The sequence below is a fragment of the Panulirus ornatus genome, chromosome 11 (genome assembly GCF_036320965.1).
Source record: "Panulirus ornatus isolate Po-2019 chromosome 11, ASM3632096v1, whole genome shotgun sequence".
Lineage (NCBI taxonomy): Eukaryota > Metazoa > Arthropoda > Malacostraca > Decapoda > Palinuridae > Panulirus > Panulirus ornatus.
Window position 1 is genome coordinate 3,411,795 of NC_092234.1, and position 22,369 is coordinate 3,434,163.

The following is a 22,369-nucleotide window of genomic DNA, read 5'->3' on the forward strand; positions in this document are numbered from 1 at the left end:
AGCACCAACTCACTAGACCAGGAGAGTAAGCTACCAGGACTAACTCACTTGACCAGGAGAGTAAGATACCAGCACCAACTCACTTCGCCAGGAGAGTAAGCTACCAGCACCAACTCATTTCGCCGGGAGAGTAAGCTACCAGCACCAACTCACTGCTACACCAGGAGAGTAATCTACCAGCACCAGGTCACCAGAACACGAGAGTAAGCTACCATCACCAGCTCACTAGACCAAGAGAGGAGATCCTAGCACCAAAATACCATAAGAGAAGGCAATCAGCGCCATGTCACCAGTAAAGCAACCCACCAGCAACAGGTCACCTGAAAAGCAGGCCACCACCACCAGGGAACCACCAGCACCTGATTACCAGAAGAGAATGCCACCAGCATCAGGTCACCAGAAGAGCAGGCCATCAGTACCAGGTCACCACTAGGAAAACAAGTCACAAGCATCAGGTTAACAGTACATCAGCATTGGGTGACTACGAGATTAGACAACCAACAAGTCACTATAAGATTGTACATCCAACACCAAATCAGGGAACCAACACCAGTCGCCAAGAGACGTCACAAGAAGACCAGACAAACAGCACCAGGTCATCAGGACACCAAACAAAGAGCACCAGGTTCAGGGGAAACCAGACATACAGCACCAAGTCAACAGATCTAACAGCAAGAGGTCAAAAGAAGACCAGATAAACAGCACCGGAATATCAGGAGAACAGAGAACACCACGAAAGAAAACAAGCACCAAAAGATGACGAACAATGAGACGTGAAGTGTGTGTGTGTGTGTGTGTGTGGCTCTTGGTGGGAAGGTGGTGGGGTTTGGCGAGCGAGTCTGTTAGTCCGAGAGAGGGGGTGGCAGGCTGAACCAGTAGGAAATGGGGGCTGGGCTGGGGGACGAGAAGGGGGCTTGGCCAAGAGGACAGTGGGTTGGGCCGGGTGGTGAGTGTGCGTGTGTGTGGAGGAGGGTCTTGCTGGGTCGGGGTGGGGAGTGGGGGGAGGTTGCAGTAAAGTGAACATCCGGTTGTTGCAGGTGGGTGGGGGATGGGGAGTCCCTCTCGGCTGGGCCCCTGAAGGGTGGTGGAGGTTACATTCAGGAATGTTCATTGATAGTGTGTGGAGTCTCTCTCTCTCTCTCTCTCTCTCTCTCTCTCTCTCTCTCTCTCTCTCTCTCTCTCTCTCTCTCTCTCTCTCTCTCTGTTCTGCAGCTCATTATATTTTTTCTCTGCCTCTTTCCCGTATATTTTTTGTTTTACCTCTTACTCTTATCGTGTTTCACTGTACCACTTACTATCTTTTCAGTGCACCTCTCTCTCTCTCTCCCTTTGTCCACCAGTGACATGGGACAAGAAAATCCTTATTACTAAATAAGAGCAAATACATAAGTTGCATTACAGGAAGCAGAAAATTATCCCAGCCAGTCTGGCGTAAAGTAACATCTATGATGTCTATTTCCATATAATTTATTGGATTAAACCGTCACTTTAGTGTCTTCCATATGTTCTATATAACTTTATATGCTGCTTTTCACTTAAATATTGAGTACTTTTTTGAGAACTTTACATATATCATACAATATCCTCTAACTGTTCGGTACAACGTTAAGTGCATATGTCCTTAACTTATACTTAGATCTTTTTCTTTTTTAAGTGTAGCAGGTTCCTCTGTTGTGCAAGATGACTTTATTTAAACAGCCATCGTAACAACGGCATACGAAAACTTTAAACCTTGAGTAAGATAACTTCGTCGAATGATAACGTGACGTTAACTGCAATGACTGACTGCCTTGGAGTACTGCTGACATGCACTGTTGATCCTAACTTTTGAATGCCGTCAACTTCTTGATTCTGCTTACTATCGTGTTCTTATGACTTATTCTGTAGAATACTAAGACTAACGAGTACCGTCAACTTGTTTCTGATGTCTAACGAATCTATTACACGTCTTGTTGCTTATGATGACTACCGAGTGCCGTTAACTTAATTATGATTACTGCACAGCTGAAATATTGTTTATCATGATTACTGAGAACCGTTTTGTTCTGTTGATTACGATCATTACTATCGAGTAACGTGAACTTATCCTGTTTATTAAAATAATTTTCTTGAGTAAGATAACTTTTCGTGTTTTGTGCAAAAACTTAAATTTGTGCAAGATCCCGCCGACCACAGCAACCTGATCCCACAGTCTGTAGTGAACATCTAAAAATGACTGACCACTGAAGTGAATGATATCAGATCTTTACCTGCAAGCATTAAAACATAACAAACGATGCAGGTTTGCTAAACTGCATAATCATAACTAGTTAAATTCTTCTCTGAAGTTGAGGCTGAACTGCTTAAGTGGGCGACTTAATGCTTCGCAGCCAGAGTAACAACTCATTCCCTTACATTTTCCCGCTGTCCACTCCTTCCTAGCCTAATTATATAGTGTCTCACGAACGTAGCCTAATTATGCAGTGTTTCAAGAACGTATAAATCTTTTTTTTTCCAAATTATGCTTTAACTCATGTAATTCTAAATTACATGAACAAATTTTTAACCACTACAGAATTTACTCTTCCTTGAAAGCAAGCGCGTATTAAGCAATTAGATGTGTATATTGAGACATTGTTAACTCCACAGCCATAGTCGTGATCCCTCAAGCGTTGCTGAGAAGATTCTCTTTTTACAGCCAACTCTTATCAAAGCCAATGAGAATCAGAAATTTGGCAACTTGAATTCTGATTCGTTGACAGCGGAGTCAGGAGGCAATGCGCTCAAGTCATTCCAGTATTTACTTTTAAAGAATGAAATGTAGTTGGGGGAGACAAAACTACGTACACAGAAAATGAAACAAATAATGAAGGGACGGTCATCTACAGCAGTCAAAGGAATATCGCAATAACCAGCAAAACTAAGGTTAACTCTGATTTCGCCACGCCACATCCGAGCAGAAACCCACAAGGTTTTGTTTCGACTTGTGAAAAACTATGTGAAACTAACGGGATTTTCCTGGATCTTTTTTTTTTTTTGACCCTCAGAAAACTCGTACCCTTAAGAGTATGTGTAACTGATAACTAACTGCGAGTGCCTGTGCCATTTCGTCAAGAGGCAGGATGGCGCGTAGGGAGGGAAAGGAGAGGAAGGGAAACGGGAAATAATCATATAAATTACACAATAATTCAAGGTTGGCACTGATGGCCATGGCGACATGTGAAGTGAGGACGTGGAAGACAAGTCGATTTTTGTCTACTTGAGGAACCCGTCTGGTGGCGTCCGCTCCAGCTAGCCTGGCAGACCTGTCCACACATGCAGCATGCTGGGCTCCACCCTTACTTGACCCAGATCAACCTTAGGTACACCAGTTGTTCTACGGTTCACAGTGAGCGCCTTAGTACAGTGGACGGCATGAGGCACAAGAACAATTCACCGCACCTTCCTGGTGGCAACGTACTTGTAAAAATGCAGCACACTAATACATTTGAAAATTTAGGAACAAACAAATTCAGGCATCTTATTTTGCCACATAAGAAAGTTTAACAACTGTTAGAAAAAGATGTTGGAGATTAAAGAAAAAACAAAATAGATTACTATGAAAAACATTTTTTCCAAAAATAAAGTTACGTAGTAGAAGGAAAAGCATGTAAGCGGAGGTGACCTTAAACAAACTGAAATTAAGGATGTTTGAAGCTGGGAGCGACCACGGCTACTCTCATCGGGAGATTGCAATTAATGTCCAATGTCCCCGACAAAGGTCGCAACCAAGAAACTTTCATGATAATGACGGTGTAGTGGAACTGCTATTCCACATCCTTTAGAGTTCACTGTTTAGAGGCGCAGGAATTATGACAAGCATTTGAGAAGATATGATTACCATCTTGAGGAGTGCCAACGTACAACTGTATTATCGCTACTAATATTTGAGTTATTGCAATTATTATCATCATTATGCACGAGCCACCATAACAATATACAGAAACTTAATTTCATACATCAAGGTATTACTATAAATATTTTAAACAAATATTCATTTGTACCCATAAAATTATGATGTACAGGAATTATCTCAACATTATACACGAATACTGACAACTCATCCAAGGTTACACACTAGTTTTGTATAATGGGCTCAAAATTTTGATGTATCAAGACAATAATATGTTGTACCCAAAAATGATAAGATGGAGGTTGCATACACGAAGTATTTCTCTAGTTTTATCCATATACATTGATAACATATTTGATGATTATTTTTTATATATACATACTATTGAACTGTCACATTCAAGTTATCATTCTCGCAGATTACTTATAGTATAGGAGATATTTGTATATCACACAAACATTGGTATCGCATCCGTAAAAATAAACACCATTAAGGTTGCTGCCGTAATCATTATGACCATTGGTATCAATGTTACTTATCTGACCCCTGAGCTTGCAATAACCAGACCTTGGGCGTGAAAGCCTCAATTTAGGCGAGTGGAGCTAAAAGGTCATTCATTGTTCCTTGAACAATGGATATGACGGATCTGTCGACAGACTGGCCTCTCTATTATATATAATCTTCACACACGGAGAGGGACAGGCGGCAGGAACATGTCATCAGAGGATCCACGTTCCTGAATCGCCAAGAGTACTGACATATTACGGGCGGCTGTAACTGCCAGAGGTTGTAGATGGACAGAGTGAAATGTTCAGGTAATGACATGGAAGGTCGGAGAGTGACAAGGGAAGGGGTGTAGATTAATAGGTGGGAGGGGGTGTGGAGTCACGGGAACTGTATATTACTTGTGGTCTGGACAAAATGGGATTTTGGATTGATGGTCTCTGGTCTGCAGGGGCTTAGGGCTGACATGAGGTTCTGGAGTAATGTAGGCTTTTGATTCAACATGGGCCGAAGTAATGACGGACTCAGAGTAGAGAAAGGGATAAGGATGGAAGAAACGCTCCATGAGCAGACGACAGGGCAATCTTTAAACTTACTTAGAGGTGGGGTCATTCCCCAAGTAGGCCCGTCCTTTTCCCGAAATGATCAATACCAAATATCCATTTTTGTCCCAAGAAACTAGGCCCTTAAGTGTCCTTTTCGGGATAAGAATGTGAAGTGTAATATTCCGTGTGTTTCTATCACCATGATAGTGATTTACCTCCACGCCTACAAAAAGGGTGAGGGGAAGGCTCTAGATTAGCATGAGAACCTTTGATGGACAGATGATGCTTGGAACATTCACTGCAAGTAGACAATATGCCAGACGTGTACTAGTGTCGTACTGATAATCATTTTAATTTTCTTTCAATTTTCCGATTTCCGTGTAAAGGCATTCTGTATCTCTTACACGGCAGGAATCACGTTTCTCCTCCCTAACCAAGTCATTTGCCTGGTGACGATCAGCGTTAGACGAGAACACGCACATGCCAGGTACTACTGGCACGTGTCTTGCGGGATATAAATAAACAAAGCGTGCGTTTCTAACACCCACTTGCATTGGCCGCCATGAGTTTACACAATAAACGACCAAGTATACATGTCTGAGTCTCAACAGAAAAACTAAGAAATTAACATAACGCTACCCAAAAAGGTTTCCAGTGTGTGTGTGTGGGGGGGATATTGTTGGTCCTAAACATTTCCTTGGTGGTGTCTTGTCCACCACCCCACCACAATACTGCGTACAGCAGCTGCCATTCACACCATAAACATCCCGAGACATGTAACTCGCACGACTTTCTTCTTGACCCTAAACTGGTCTGCGGTGAAAGCTGAGCGCTTGCCCTGCCTAACGGAAAACTCTTACCAAAGGTAAAAAGTTCGAACTGGGGCCTTAGTATTGCAGCACTCTCCCTATAATAATTACATTCTCCTGACTTCCACCATCATCTGGACTTCCTCCCATAGTTCAGCTTTATCTTCATTCTCGTCACCTTCACTTTCTGCAACTAGAAATCCCTCGCCCTCAAAATGCACTTCGGCACAAAAAAAAAAAAAATCACAATCATATGCAACGCGAGCCCTCATCCCCTCTCACTATCTCAGTAGTCATATATCTTTCTTTCATACTATTCGCCATTTCCCGCGTTAGCGAGGTAGCGTTAAGAACAGAGGACTGGGCCTTTGAGGGAATATCCTCACCTGGCCCCCTTCTCTTTTCCTTCTTTTGGAAGATTGAAAAAAAAGAGGGGAGGATTTCCATCCACCGCTCCCTTCCCTTTTAGTCGCCTTCTACGACCTTTGATCAACCATTTTTTTTAAGTATATTAATACTAATTATCATTAAACGTTACCGAACTCCACCAGCACAGGTCATCAGTGAGATTTATCATCAGCAGTCGACGAAAAGGAATACATCTCTAAGTTCTTACTAAAAAGTACTTGATGTTTTCTCTGATATTCACTGTAGCGCAGCCTCAAACCTGCAGGATCCCAGTAAAAGGGGTCCTGGGGTTGATATTTAAATTAACCATTATCATCATCTTTACCATTAATGTTCTTATGCTATCTCCACTCTACACACGTAATACAAGCAATAACTTCAAAAAGAAAGGGAACATGATAACAATAGTACCACCATCAATAACAGAAAAACCAACGATAGCATTATCTCCAATGACAACAACAGTTCAACCAACAATAGCAATAACAACAACAGTTGAACCAACTACATCCCCACCCCAAACAAGTTGAATCCACTGTAGCTTCATCTCCAATAGCAACAGTTGAACCAACGAAAGCATCACTAACAGCAATAACAGCTGAACCAACCGTAGCATCACCAACAATAGTTGAACCACCGATGGCATCACCACTAACAACTATCTTTTTGAATAATCATTGCTGCCTGGCTGTATTTGTCGTGTGAAAAATATTATAAGATTCAACATAATGCAGTAAGCATTTAGGGAACCATGGTATACCATGAAATTTGTTATAACTGTATCAGCAAGGGTTTTCCACTTTTCTTAAATATGTAAAGTTTATCAAAATCTAACACGAAATTTAATACAATTGATACTTTCTCTACCCTCAAAATATTCATTCCACCGTCAACTTGGATATCTCTTACTACCATGTCACTTAACTGCTTTAACTCATGGAAATACCACTATCAATATTATTTATCGGTCAGCACCATCGTATTCTTCACATTTCTTATCACTTACCAATGTCACCACTTATCATTTCATCACTATAGCCTTAAATGGTAAACATCACGACTTTCATTCAACATGTCAAGAAAACCTGGCAAATCAGATGTGGATGAAGTTGGCGGTCGTCTTGCTGCTGATAGATTCTGTCGAGTGATACTATTGGATGTATTACACTCTTTACAATGGATTTTGAACGGTTCTACTTCACACAATCCCTCAACTTTAAAACCCTGCCCACTTCTGACGCATTTGGAGCTACGCAATATAAACTTTTTGTATCAAGTAACCCAGTAGTACCACCGTCAAAATCTAATAACAGTAACACGTGAGTTCTGCTTCTGATGAAGTAGCAGATTTTAATACTATGAATTAAAATGACAATGGACTTGTAACAACGGGAACTCAATTCTTTCAGCCAAGAAAACTTTTATTTGAATCGGTTCCCAAACCGGTTTTTCTTGAAGGAAATCATATACATATATGAATGAAGACTAAGCTGAAAGACCTACCTTAACTGTCGGAATCGAATATTACAATTTTGTCAATTCTGATATATTTTCTACGCATCACTACTCGGCTCATTAATTTCCTAGAGAGGTCTATTTATAGGAAAAATCAGCACAATATCTATTCATACATCATCAAATCTTGACTAAAAAAAAATAAACTAATTATACTTAAAAGAAGACTTACAGTAAAGGCAGTTCATAATTAGCTTGCATCTTGAACTGACGGTCAGCTGCAGAGAACAACCAGCATCATAAAACACTACATTTCTTGTGGCCATCAGTACGTACAACCAACCTCGTTCCTTGACCACTCTCACATGCAGTATATTGCACACATGTTATCTTCATACTCATCACTACACCACCTAACATATATCAAGAGTGAATGGCCTCAACGATGTTTTCACTACATACACAAAACGCTATAAATGCTGATTACCGGCTACCATAAAGCCAATGCACACACAAGGAATATAAATTATGAAAGCTGATGCCCAATCAACGAATAGTATTTGGGAAGACATCAAGGGGAAACGATCGACCAATCATAGTTCAGGTATCATACCGGGCTGGCTAACGACCATCCTACAAGAAGGAAGTTGTTCTGTCACGTTAAGTGCAATGAAAATTGAGTCCAGAGCTTTAAAGTAGGCTCATTTCGCAGTATTTATAAAGACCATTGAATGTTTGTCGCTCGGGCAACATTTACATGAGGCATCTTTACCTATCTCGATTGGAATCAACGTCTACATTACTAAAGGTGTCATCTCAACATAGTATATGGGGCCTTGCATGGAAGATGTGGGGGCGGGGTTGGAGAATCTTCAGATGATTAATTTTTTTTTTTCCAGAAACAAGATTATTCCCTGGATAGTATGATACGTATTTTCCGATGAACCTAATGTTCCTGAAATTCTTCCATAGGGATCCGAGGATTACTTTTCCAAAGAACAAAATTCTGAAATTAAGAAATAATATAATGCTAATTCTTAAAACCCATACCCGTAATCTTTTGGTGAGCACGAAAAATTTTCTTTCTAGAAACAAGGTTATTTTCTGGCTGTTACGCAAGATATTCTTTTAGGTGCACCTTAAGTTTTTCATATTCTTCCAAAGGTACCTGACAGAATATTTTTAAATATAACGAATTAATCAAATAGGATAGAAGTTTCAAAACATCAGCCATACCAAAGATACTTTATTGACTGCCTTCTAAAGGAGGCCGAACTACACTTTTATACACATTACAAAATAAGGTCAAAACCTCATCTGTTCCTCTGTACATTAGTTAATCCAACTAAGAAATATATTTTGGCAAAGAATTACATCCTGGAAACGACATTGTCCTATGTACATCAGACCATAGCCAAGGCATCCGAAGTATAACACCATTTAGCTAATATTAGGGCCACCTGGGGAGCCTCAACCAGTCTCTCCTTACAAATAATTATACTGTACAGATACACAAACCTTTAAGCACATTTTAGAATCTATAGCTCGAACTCTGATTATCTGAGGCCTGAAGACAAGTGTTCAGAGCTCCACATCTATATGTTCACATTATTTACAAGACCAGAATACATCCACATCCATTCAACACATCCTTTTCCTTTCCCATACACACACACCAATGCCTCATTGGGCAAATATACATTAAAGCTGTTCTGTACAAAATCAAGGAACATGCCTTTTGTTCAAGAATAACAGTGAAATGCAATACACACCTAACACAGATATAGATGGTCATAAATCATTGTCAACAACAAACATAAACACCAAATTCAATTTTCTGCTGATGAGTAGGGAAAAAATTCAGAATCTAAATATGTACCAGTATTACTGTGATAAACCCACATTGATTACATTGAAGCACTGCAATTCTTTCATTCAAAGCTATTTTCAACAATGATCTTCGCTTCTCAGCTTTAGCAATGATCTACCTTACAACTTTACACGACAATGGCTTTCTGCTGACAGCTTAATGTAATCTTAGCCTCTAATTTCAGTTTACGTCATCAACTTACAGCTTTAACACTGGCCCTATTGCTTGCAGTATAATGTAGCACTGGCCCACTTTGCTTACATCTTTTTGTACCACTGGCTGTCTCCTGCTTAAAGCTTTATGTAACACATGCACCCTGCTGCTAACAGCTTCATGTGACACCTGAATCTTTGCAGCTTACAGCTCTTGGTAACAGAGACTCCTCTGCTTACAAAAGTTCATGTAACACTGGCCTTCTGCTTAAAGCTTCTTTTAACACAGGCTTGCTGCTGTTGCTTTTAAACTGTAACATAATTTTCACAAAATCACAATAGGCTTCATTTCATGTTACACTAACTTAAAACAGAGATAAAGGTGTTCAACTTCATACAAAATGAGATATCTCTACCAGTGGTTAGTAAGCTTGTGTTGCATCTCAAAACAACCTTGAGATAAACTCAGAAGGGAACTTGGATTCGGTTTGCCCTTCATCTTGCAGCACTGCATTCTTTCCTTTCTCTTTAATCTGAGTTTGTAAAATAAATCACAAAACACTGGCATAAAACTTTATCTTAATCCCAGGTTAATCATCTATCTTCTAGATTACCAGCCCATTCACCATTCAGACAGAACTGTGGTGTTACAGAGACTGAAGCTGTCTTAAATATAAACTCAACATCTCATGTTTTGGTTTCCACCTAAAAACACTGATGGAAACTTATCCCATTTACCTTCTGTTTGCCAATAATTACAAATAAGTTTTAAAATCTTACAACAGTGAAAGCAAAATTTACAATTCAGTGTTCTGATACTTGACAGATGCACTGCAGAGAAAAGACTTCACACACCATACAACTTACAGCTAATGTAAGGAGCTAGGTAATATCGTCTTTTATGGACTAGCTTTCTTGAATATGAAAATTAACAACTATGGAATATGAAATCAGCATCGTTTAGAGTACAAGAAAATGCTAAAACTTCCACAAAGATAACCAAACCTCATTCAGTCATCATGATTGATTCCTCTACCAAATGGATAACTTGACCACAACTCAATTTAGAGACCAAAGAGTTTGAATGACAGGAAATAGTTACTATGAACCTTATATGGAACACTTTCCTAGATCATTTTGAAATACTGATACTGTACTTTCCGAGGTTTAATACTAATTACTCCAAGGCAAGGACTTGCACTGAACACTGCTTAAAATGTTTTTGATGAACTTCCAGTACCACAAACAGCTGCTGGCATAGTTAACTGCAACATGAACCAGATGCAACACAAGCAAATGACCCTGTAGCCATGGGAACACTAAAGGGAAGATGATTGAAAGGAGGTGGAGCAGAACATGAAAAAATGAAGATAGGAGAGAACAGATATAAAGAGGACATAAGGATGGAAAGGGAAGGATCTGGAATAAAGAATGAGATACAAGATACAAGACAAGAAGGCTGTGACCGAGAAGTTGAGCCATAAGTCTGCCTTCACCCTAAATCATAAAATTCTAAACAAAAAATTTCAAGAAGAACACAGTTATGACTGCAGCTTGATGTTACGCTGAACAGTGTGTTAACAGATGTATAAGTAGCCAAAGAACTCGTAAGTCCAGGTGCTGGCAAACTTAAAGTTGATGTTATATAAACAGCAAAATGGTGATGCAGCAACAATACCATTATAAACAGTCTGGGGGCTGGATACCATCACCTACTATAAGGCCAAAATGCATGTTTCATCCCAAGACAAATCTCAACATACATAACCAAGACTCATTTTCTTCATGAATATTTCCTGAAGTAAAATTTCTGTGTTCTACTACATACACATTATGTATTAGCAATGGAAAAGATCTTGTCCACTTAAACACAGAGAATGCATGACTTCTGTAATACAATTATGATATCAAAAAGATTGAAAAAACGTATGTACAACATACAAAAGACAAAACTTTCCCTCAGGCCAATACGAAATTGATCAAAAATACCAGATGACTGACCAAGAAATGAGGGGAACTTACAAGTGAGAGTCAGTAACTTGTGACCAGCATGATGAACATCCAAGAACAAGCGGTACATCAATACCTTCAGTTGCCATGGATCTTCTAAGTCATAAACACCAAACAACTCAAACATTAGGCCAGCACAAGATATCATAACAATATGTTCTAGAAATAAACACGTGTATTTTATTGGATATTCTTACTGGTGACTCACATTTACATATCACCCACCGGACACTATTATAAACTTCTGAACATATATATCTTTTACTAGATACCAAAACTAAATTCTTACCAGAAATACAGTTGCCAATGGATATTGTAATGAGACATAGAACTAAGTGTAAAATAATATTCAATAAATACCATGTTGTGGACTGTTAACACGATTCACTGGACGCTAATGATTTATGCTCATACAAAACTGTCCATACAATTTGCTGGACATTAATGTTCAAGGCATAAAAAGTAATACAATTCATAGCATACTGATGTTATAGACTCAAAATTTAAGCCATTACTTACGGGACACTAGATCTTGTACTCATTAATAAACAATACATGTGTCATTGATGCTATAGACCCAAAAAATACATCACAAACTGGATAGGGATGATGTATTCATTTAGTAATATACCATTATCTAGATTCCAACAATGTACTCAACAACTATACATTCTCTGAATACTGGAGCTATGCTTATAAACTATTACATCATTCACTGGGTAATGATACTGCACAATGTTACGTTAAGTATCATCCACCACTAATGCTTTACTCATAAATCAAACATCTTTCACCATGGGATGATACTACAGACTCATACACTTGTCATGCATCTGGTGTTGTCGACCCATTAACTAATATACCATTTACTGGATTTTCCAAATGTACTCAGAAACTAAAACATCGATCACCAGATGCAGACTCTTTCAACTCATAAACTAATATGTCATTCACTGGATGTCCATTCTGTATATCAATAAATCAATGAATCTCTCAATGAATGTTGATACTTTAAATTCATGCAATAAAACATCATTCAATCAATGCTGATACTGTGGACCCATTCACAAATATATAATTTGATGGATACTGATGCCATTGATGCACATTAATAAATCCTGCAACTGATGTTAATACTGTACACTTTTACCTTAATACATCCATTACTGGATACCGCACTAATGTTGCTGATTCATAAACTAATAGTTCTTTCAATGGATGTCATAGTGCTCAATGGGGAGGAGTGCTGCCACATCTGGAGCCAGCAAATCAAAGGGTAGCTATTTCCAATACCTAGGTATAGCTGGTGCACAATTTAAACTTGTATGATTTAATGAAATAAACTGCCTTACAGCTGTTTAAAGTAACATATCTGTGATTAGTAACTCATGAGAAAACATTCCATTTTATAAAGCACAAAGTCAAATTACAATTCTGATTAGTAACTCATGAGAATACATTCCATTTCATAAAGCACAAAGTCATAAATTACAATTCAAACCATGTTCATAAATGTATATATCACATGTATAATAGAAACTTAAAAATACACTTACAAACCTAATGTTCATCTCAAATGAATCAAACCCTAACTCTCACAGTGACAAAGGGCATTCTCTGTACAATAGAAAGATGCATATTCAATCAACTATCTCAACCACACACTTGCAATACAGAATGAACAAACACCCATATCATGCATGTACACACAAACACACTCATAAGCACTGATCAAGATGGCAATTTCTGATCTGTAAGCCAAATCACACTAACACACAATACACATGAAAAACCTAAGAGTGATGGGATGCTACTGCAAGCATATTGAACACCAGTATTTTGTCCAGTCTTATTTCAACTCAAATCCCACTAAGAAAGGCATTGATAAAATAAAAAAGCCCACTGATTTTCCTGTGTTACTAGTATATGAAATCAAGAAATTTTCATGATTAAGATTTAGTATTCATAGTCCCTTGGATTCATAAGCAATTGCTCAGTAGTCATATTTATTCAAATGCATTTAAATCACAATGTAACAACCTAGACTGAACCCCAGCTCTCTCCACCTTAATAATATGAGTTGATCCACAGGAAACAGTGGCAAGGACAGAGGGGCAAAGCAAGAAACTAGCTATGCCAAGGCACAGGGATCACTTTGTCCACACCTCAGACAACCAGCTTCATTATGCTCTCTCTCGCATACCACCAACATTATGCTTCCACACGCACTCATACCTAACAACTACATGTATGTTCTCTTGCAGAGGGACATGGAAAGGGGGTGTACAAGTGTTTTAATATATAACACAAAATTTAAGCGTATCTAGGCATTCCAGTTGCTTCTTTCCCAAGCAGGAGAATATAAACACACCTATGACTTATAACAGTGTTTTGAAAACACTGAGGGTGTGTAGGGAAGAAGTTAATGATCTTGTGGTGGGTGAATAAGAATTAGCAGCACCATCATTGCTAGTAAGAAGGCATCATGGCTTATGAATCAGAGGGGTATGGTAATTGCCTGGTAGAGAGTGGCAGTGATTTAACATACGTGAGAAGATAATCGAACATTCTTCTCTGCAATGACTATAACATGGATAATCACCCCCTAAAGTGTTGATGGTAGCCCCCAAAATCTAAACAAGTCACAAGCTCGTGATCCTACTGGCAATGTCTGCATCTTGCACTGGTAAAGATATACTTGATGTAACTCTGACGCTTTTGCTATCTTTTGCGGTTTCTGTGCCCTCATTTGCCACCAAAGGTGGTACACATGGCACTACTGGGAATGCTGCATGTTGTGCTACAGTCTGATCACTCTTGAGCTCGTGCAGCAAGTGGTACTGCTAGTGGTCGAGGCGCCGCACTCTCACCCGCTGTTTGTAATGATACTCTTTGAGGTAGTTATTGAGTGGCTTGGGGAGGCGAAGGCTATTGATACCATCATAGGTGGTGGTGGAACAAATGACAGCACGACATAGGTGCTGCAATGGAAATGGGAATGTCCGAGCAAGTGGATTGGTCAGCATTGGTTCAAAGAACATACAGCATGATGGATCCTTGTAATGCTCTATCAGGCCACATACAGTGTCTGATGCAAATACACCTGGATCATGTGAATCAAAACTGAATTTGTGGTTCCACTGTTCAATGCGTGCATGGAGAGACCGACCATAACGTCTGAAGGAAACAGAAAAGAGGTATTCTTCTTGTGCAGAGTCCCGAAGCAGGAAGGTTCCCTCTGGACGATTGTCAAGGAGCCGCTCAGCCTCATATCGGTCCATCTTGCCCCAGTAGAACACACAATTGGTTATGCTGAGGAGATCAGGTACAAGACAGTGAATGTAATCCACTTGAGTGTGTACAGTCCGCTGTAGCAGTGAGCCATCCCCCGCAAGACGGCCAACCTGCTGTAATAAAGTCTCCTCTGTGAGGGAGGCAGCAATGGAACGTGGACCCCCAAGACCTATGCGAAGAGAGCGTTCAAGCAGCAGCTGTAAGTCTAACATGGAATTATAAGGAAGGGGTAAAGAAGTCACTGCACCTGCTTGTTGCAGCTGCAGCTGATGCTGATGTTGAAGCTGAAGATGTGTCAGGGCATGGTGTGCTGGAGTTAGAGCATGATGTGCTGGTGTCAAGCCATGGGGTCCAGGGGTAAATCCTGGAGGTGGTTCTACGCCTTCTGCCATCTCCCGTGCCCTCTCCTGTCTTGCTCTCTCCTCCCAATCATCAATTGGATAAGCTTCAGGATTAAATCTGGACAGGTCAATGACAGGAGCCCTCAAAGCCACAGCACCACCAGGACTTGCAGCCATTCCTGCACCTACACTGGATACCATGGGCATGTCCTGAGTAGAAGCATGTTCATGGTGAAGGTGGTGGTGGTGGTGATGGGTGTGAAGGTCAGGTTCAGGTCGGCGCAGACCTGGACACATGCAAGCACCACAACCTACACTGGAGCTTGTGTCTGGCTCTGGCTCAGACTTGGATGGCCGCAGCCTGCAATTTAATCTGAAAGTCCATGGAGTCTTTTTCTTCTTGGGCTGTGGTGGGAGGTCCCTGGTGGGTGTCTTGGTCTTGTGACGATGCCTCTTGGGAAAGGCAAGTGTACGGAGACGGCCACCCCGTGGGGGTGAGGGTCGTGACTCCATGCCCCCTACACATTCTACCTCTAACTGAACATGGACCCTGCAGGAAGAACACCAGTGACCACATCCACTACTGTTGCTACATGTTCCGCCAGCTCCACTACACCTGTTGCCACTATTAGAGGGAGTGGCGCTCGTGGAAGGGGGGGAGTCTGGCCGCTGCTGGTGATGACGGTGGTGATGGTGATGGGGAAGACTACGAGGGGGTGTCACCACAACTGAGTGAGGGTTAGGGTCTGGGGCAGATGCAGTGCCATAAATTGCAGCTGTGGATGAAAGGCTACCTCCACAGCTGCATGCTGAACCTGAGCCACAACAACCAGTGGTGAGGCTCACAAGCTCCTGCTGCTGAAGATGTCTCTCTTGGTGTTCCCTATCCAGCTGCAGTTCTCTCATCTCCCTCTGCTGTTGCTGGTGCTGTACCCGCTGCCGCACCTGATGGGGGCTATGTGTAGGATCTGCTGTTGCATCCATGGCCCAGCGTGATGCCTGTTGCTGGTGTGACTGGTGTTCGTGATGGTGGTAGCTGGCCCCCTGGCCCATGGTTGGCTCGGGGGGCACGACTCGGGGTGCACGGGTCAGGGCACGCCCGACCTCATGCCTGCTGCTCTCACCCGCCACCCTCACAGCCCCATCTCCATGTTCATACTCAGCCACACTCCTTAGATGCTTTTAAGACCCGCACAAGAGCAAGGTTATTCACTTCTTGTATAAGTGGGAATGCCTCCTACTTTCTCTCATCAATAGTTAAGTAATGCATTTCACTCTATCACCACCATTTCCTAACATTTAATGCATCACAACTGCAAATACTGTATGATAGTGAGGAGCATTAACCTTGTAACATGAGAAGGCAGTGAAGTATGCAGAGGCTGACAGAAGGTGACACAATTATCTGTAAGTCACCCTACAACAGACATCCTTTTGCACCTTTAACCTGTTGGAAGAGAACATCCAAAAAATGAGACATGATACAAATGTGATGTCGGAGGGAATGTGTTGAAAATAAAATCATCATATTTCATCATGCAATATACCAGTATATAACATTACAATATACCCACACATAAAGTACTATAATTTATGCAACACTGATCAAATTCTCACACAATCCATAACTGATGGTTACTGATATGTGGTTAGTGATTAACAGTGACTTAAATTCCCTCTTGCTTTGACTACAATTCTATGTTACAAGTCAGCAAAATGTTATACTGGACATATGCCTATAAGATCAACATAAGCCAAGCCAGCATGGCAATAAACATGTTGGCCACACTGAACAGCAGCCTGTGGGGTGTGAGCATTTAGTGAATAATTATCTATTTTTATGAGAAGGGAAGGAGTTTGACACTTGTGTGGACTTATCTTTTAAACTTTTTTCTCCTGTCATTTGTTTTCAAATTTTGTAGGATGTTTGTACCCACAACTTCAATACTCAACTCATTCCATTTATCCACAAATCTTTTACTACAATACTTCAGATTTTTATATATTCCCATTTAAAGTCTCCTCTGTTTGTTCTGTCTTTGCACTTTTCAAAGAACTGTTCTCTATGTCATTAAACAAGTTCAAAAACTTAAATATTGAGATCAAATAATCCCTTCCACTTCTCTCCTCCAAGGTGGACAAATTTATGACCTAAACTCTCTTCCTATAACTCTTGCTATGATTTTGGTTCCATCAATGCTGTCCCCTTCTGGACCCTCTCTATCATTTCTATGTGCTTCTTTAATTACAGGGATTACTCTTGAGAGGTACATTCGAGTCACAGCCTTATAAATGATGTGAACTGTCAGCAAAATATCTACTTAATCATGTATAGTACTTGAATGCAATGTCAACTCTTCTTTCCTGGCGGGCAAAACTACCATCAAAAAGTTTTCAGAGATATTCCGCTAGTTTGCACTGATGTAAAGGATCTGAACTACTGTACTAGGAACAACTGAAATCATGGAGGCTGTACTTATTGAAACAAAGATGGGAAAGGTGTATCATATTGTAAACAGTGAAAAACCTGGAGGGCACAGCTCCCAACCTACACTCAAAAAACAGTTCTCTATTAGCATGATGACTATGTGAGCCTCCACTACCTTAGATAACCAGTGACCTAACTCAGCAGTATGGACACGGCTTGAACTATGGGGTTAAAATACCTTCAAAGTCAATTCAAGGTAAACACAAAGACACACTAGAGTCCCTCTCACACATAGTTTCTGCTAGATAATCTTTGTAACGAAGCCTTTAGTATGTCCTCCTCACATTCTACTTCTATCATGATCTTGGCATCATCCACATACATTTGCAGGTATAGGTCGATCCTTCTTTAAATGGATCAAGAAAAGCAGTGGTCACAGGACTAAACCCCTTTACATGCCACTAGTGACCTTAACTAATTGAGAAGGTTCCTATGACATACATACTTTGTTCCCTTCCACTAAGTTAGGTGCCCAACTAAGGATGTCAACCCACAAATTTATCTTACTAAAAAGCAAAGACAAGAGCAGGATATATTTCCTCATAACTGCTTAGCTGGGCATTTCATTTATGGCCTGAGTGCTTGAAAGTGAAACTGATAAACAACTTAATCTGTAAACTGCAGCAACCTGAAAACTTTGCCGTAGGCTAACAAATAAGAAACAATGAAAACATTAAATTCTTATAAAACTGAAGATATGCAAGCTGAAGTAAGAAAAATGAAAAAACAAATCCTTTATTTACCTTTGTTTTGCTGCACCAGACTGTTTATTACATGAATGCAACACTTGAAAAAATATATGAAAGATATGCATATGTATTCAGCCATTCATTTAAATACACTTATACATATATACACTTTACAGAAGAAAAAAAAAATGCTTCCTGTCTATCTATATCTCTGATGGTTGTTCCCTCCAAAAACTCTGAAGTGAGTGGCCACAGCAGTCTCCACTTATAATCCCTATCCTTCCATGCCTCCCACATATACACCATTTCATGCATTCTTCCATCATTTCTCTCCTTCCAGTACTCTCCCACTCTATTTCTCCATGTCACAGGTGGTTTTCCTCTCACACTAACCACTTTACTCATACTATCATGCACCCTCCTTGTAAAATCCTCATCTTGCATTCTTTCCACAAGCCAAAACCACCTCAAAATATTACGTTTCACCCACTCTACCACCCAACAATTCATTACCTGCCATACCAAATCTCTAATACACCCACATACAATAATGAACCAAATTTTCACTTCCATAGATATCAATATCCTTTTCTTCTTTAACTCGTTTAATCACTGTGAGCTTGATTCATCAGAAAACTTGCACAAGTTCCTTACCCAATGGGCAACTAGCCTAATGACACATTTTTCCGAGTGAAATTTCCACAATCCTTTCTAAATCCAATCTCAACTTAAACTTATCTCCCAAAAGCATAAGACATTCTTCTTCATTTAAGATGGCTTTAAAGATTTTAGTATCATCCACTAGCATAAAATTTACAGGCATTTATATATCACTGATATACATGGCAAGCATTGCAATCATTAATTCCAGGGGGTACCCCAATAATAACATTACAAATATGTTATCTGTGAGGGAAAGCATTCCTGTTTTCAAAGGAAGTGCAATAAATTCTCCTCATCATTTAATGATAGGCCTATCTTATCTCAACAGCTAATGGCATCGCTAACAACTTCTGTTGCTCTACCTTTTCTTCACTTTCTGTTATGATGGCACAATAGCCGTCTCCATAGACAAAGCAACTCATAGTTTCCATTTCTCTTCTAACTCTACCCTGGATGACTAACATTACATCATCCTCTCATGCTCCTCTCACTAATCCTATATCCCTTCCCTAAATCGCTTTTCAAACTCTCCTAAAAATACTCCTCTCTTTGAACGTAAGGAAGGCTCATGATCCTAATTGCATCCATCCCTAGAGACTGAAAGAGTGCACCTCTGAACTTGTGCCTGTGCTTGCTTGTCTGTTCAGCTTCCGTGTACAAGCCACAATTTTTCCTCCTTAGAAGAATGTGTTGGTACATCCTAACCCCAAAAAGAATAACCATTCTAACCCCTCTAACTACTGTCCTGTTGCTTTGACATATATCATTTCCAAGGTCTTTGAATCTCTCCTCAATTCTCATACTCTCAGAAATATTGAATTTCAGTCTTCTCTCTCATCACCACTATGGCTTTCTCCATGCCTATGAAAGTTACTGTATGCAGTTCTGGTGCATCTGGGATGAATATACTATAGTGTACTAAATTGGGGGGTTTATTCCTAAAAACATTTGTCTATGATGCAAATATGGCCCTCATTTCCATTTATTTACCAAAAATTGGTAACGTGCAACAGTACATTAACCATGTGGCACTAATAGGTTTGAATATTTAGTGCTTTTCTTTTGCAATGGTAGTGTAATGTTTATAAAATGAAATAAGAGTGGCAGAGTGTGATCTAGACCATTGTATATGGTAGTGAAAATTATGTCAAGAACATAAGGTTAAAGCAGGAGGTATATAAAAATAAGAAAAAAAAATCAAAGAATTTATCATAACCTGACCTAACCTCACCTAGCAGCCAAGATTTACCTTACTTTTGATTCATTCAAAATTATGTTAATGGTATGGTTGCCATTTGCAAGCTTCTTTTATTTATCACAGTCAGTAAGGAACGCTATGGATTTCAGCTCATCTATAGTATCAACAGAATCATCAAGTGCTGAGACAATGACTGGTAAGTTTGATGTCTACTCAATTCCAATACATATTTTTTTGTTTCATACTATTCGCCATTTTCCGCATTAGCGAGGTAGCGTTAATAAAGAGGACTGAGCCTTTGAGGAAACATCCTCACTTGGCCCCTTCTCTGTTCCTCCTTTTGGAAATTTAAAAACAAAAGGGGAGGATTTCCAGCCCCTTTTTGTCACCTTCTACGACACACAGGGAATATGTGGGAAGTATTTTTTCTCCCTTATCCCTAGGGATAATATATATATACAAAAAATAAAAATCTACATACATTTATAATGAAATGACAGATGGATGTCAGACAATCAACCTAAGCTCACCCTTATCAAAATATAATTTTCAATGAATTTCGATCAGTGATAACTAGAACTGGACAGATATTAAGGTTATCAGAGCAAGTCAATCATACATATAATGAGACCACTCAGAATATAAAATCAGTGCTATGTACTGGAATGTAAACAATACCAATAATGGCTTGCATATGATGAATAGAAGAATTGGATATTTTTCAAATATCAAGAAACAAGATCAACATCAGATGTTTGGGGAGACTAGATTTGGTTTTCACAGGATCTCTTAATTTTTCACTTTTAACAAAAACATATTAACCTTAATGTTCATTACCTCAACAGTATCGCCTTGCTTATAACTGGAGAATAAAGTTATACATTTCAAATCGTGCTCTTCAACTCGATCTATGTAAACACTAAACTATTATTGCAAAACAAAATCACTCAACAGCCATGGCTAACAGTGTTGCCTGGATAAATCACTACTTCTCCTCGAATGAAGCACGATGAATTATGGTGGAATGCATGAAGTCTCCGGATTAATATTGATAAGAAAAATATACACAGCAGTAAAGGTTTGGTGTAAAAATAATAACGTTGAAGACTCCATAATTGTAAGGAATACACTGAGAGGATATAATTGCAAAATTATTCTTTTAAATCTAATCTATGGTGCTGTTCGTCAGGTTGATTAAATATCTGTAATCTAAATACTGCTTTTCAGCTGTAACTGACAAGTGGAACAATCTAATAAGTGAGGGACTACAAGATGACTACTGATAAATTCAAGTCTATTTGATGGAAATACGAGACACAGATAAAAACTAACGAGTGTAAAGCTCCCTCTACCTATAGAAACATGGTTTCTTTCACAAGAAGCAAACAAATATTTCGTGGCTCACAGTTTGGCGTCACAGCCGCCAGGAGCCCCGAGGACCATCTTGCGTCGCCACAAGACATCATCCTGGGAGGAGAGAGAGAGAGAGGGAGGACTGCCTACTCTTACCTCTCTCAGGATTTATATGTACCATCTTCATTGTCTTGGACCTACTCATGTCATTAAGAAACACGTGCTGTACACTATTTCTTCATAAATCATCCAAGGCCACCATCATGAATCACTACTCTTCGACCATATTGCCTTTAAACACCTAACTTGCCTACAACCACTATTTTCACTTTGTAATTTCTTTTTCGTCTGACTATCTGCACGATAATCTGCAAAGCAGGATCCATGCTCTCTGATAATTACCTTTAATTGTGCATATTTACACTGTCAATTATCAACATGCGTGTCCGCGAAGATAACAAATGCTAGCCGAATATAGTCATCACTGTCTACCACAGTGGTCAAGCACCTCACTGAATGGTTGAAAATGGCCTCGGCCCTCGTCATTCATCCCAATGACGTCACTATAACATCTTTTGTAAACAATATATTTTGTTCTGAACTTTCCTCTTATGAAATAGAAATAGTAATTACTATACTGTTTAATATTATTTTCTCGGCTTTATAAGTAATTGTGCAGCTTTTGATTTAATCTTTGAAGATAAAAACATACAGTTCTG

General features: G+C 39.6%; 1 protein-coding gene across 2 annotated transcripts; it reads right to left on the reverse strand.

Annotated features, from left to right (window-relative positions):
- Window positions 1-8,823: 8,823 nt before the first annotated feature.
- On the reverse strand, window positions 8,824-22,181 carry LOC139751207 (uncharacterized). 2 transcript variants are annotated; one of them, XM_071666383.1, is made up of 2 exons: window positions 22,053-22,181; window positions 8,824-16,706 (listed from the first exon to the last, which is right to left on the reverse strand). In XM_071666383.1, exon 2 carries the CDS (start codon window positions 16,310-16,312, stop codon window positions 14,468-14,470), a length of 1,845 nt encoding a protein of 614 aa, XP_071522484.1. In that variant the 5' UTR covers window positions 16,313-16,706; window positions 22,053-22,181; the 3' UTR covers window positions 8,824-14,467. The 2 variants fall into 2 exon arrangements, with proteins under 2 accessions (XP_071522484.1, XP_071522485.1); XM_071666384.1 differs by having other exon boundaries at window positions 21,703-22,163.
- Between the last annotated feature and the right edge of the window lie 188 nt (window positions 22,182-22,369).

Bases quoted from the DNA above. Each gene is read 5' to 3' on its own strand.
- LOC139751207 (XM_071666383.1), bottom strand. From the start codon at position 16,312: ATGGGCCAGGGGGCCAGCTACCACCATCACGAACACCAGTCACACCAG.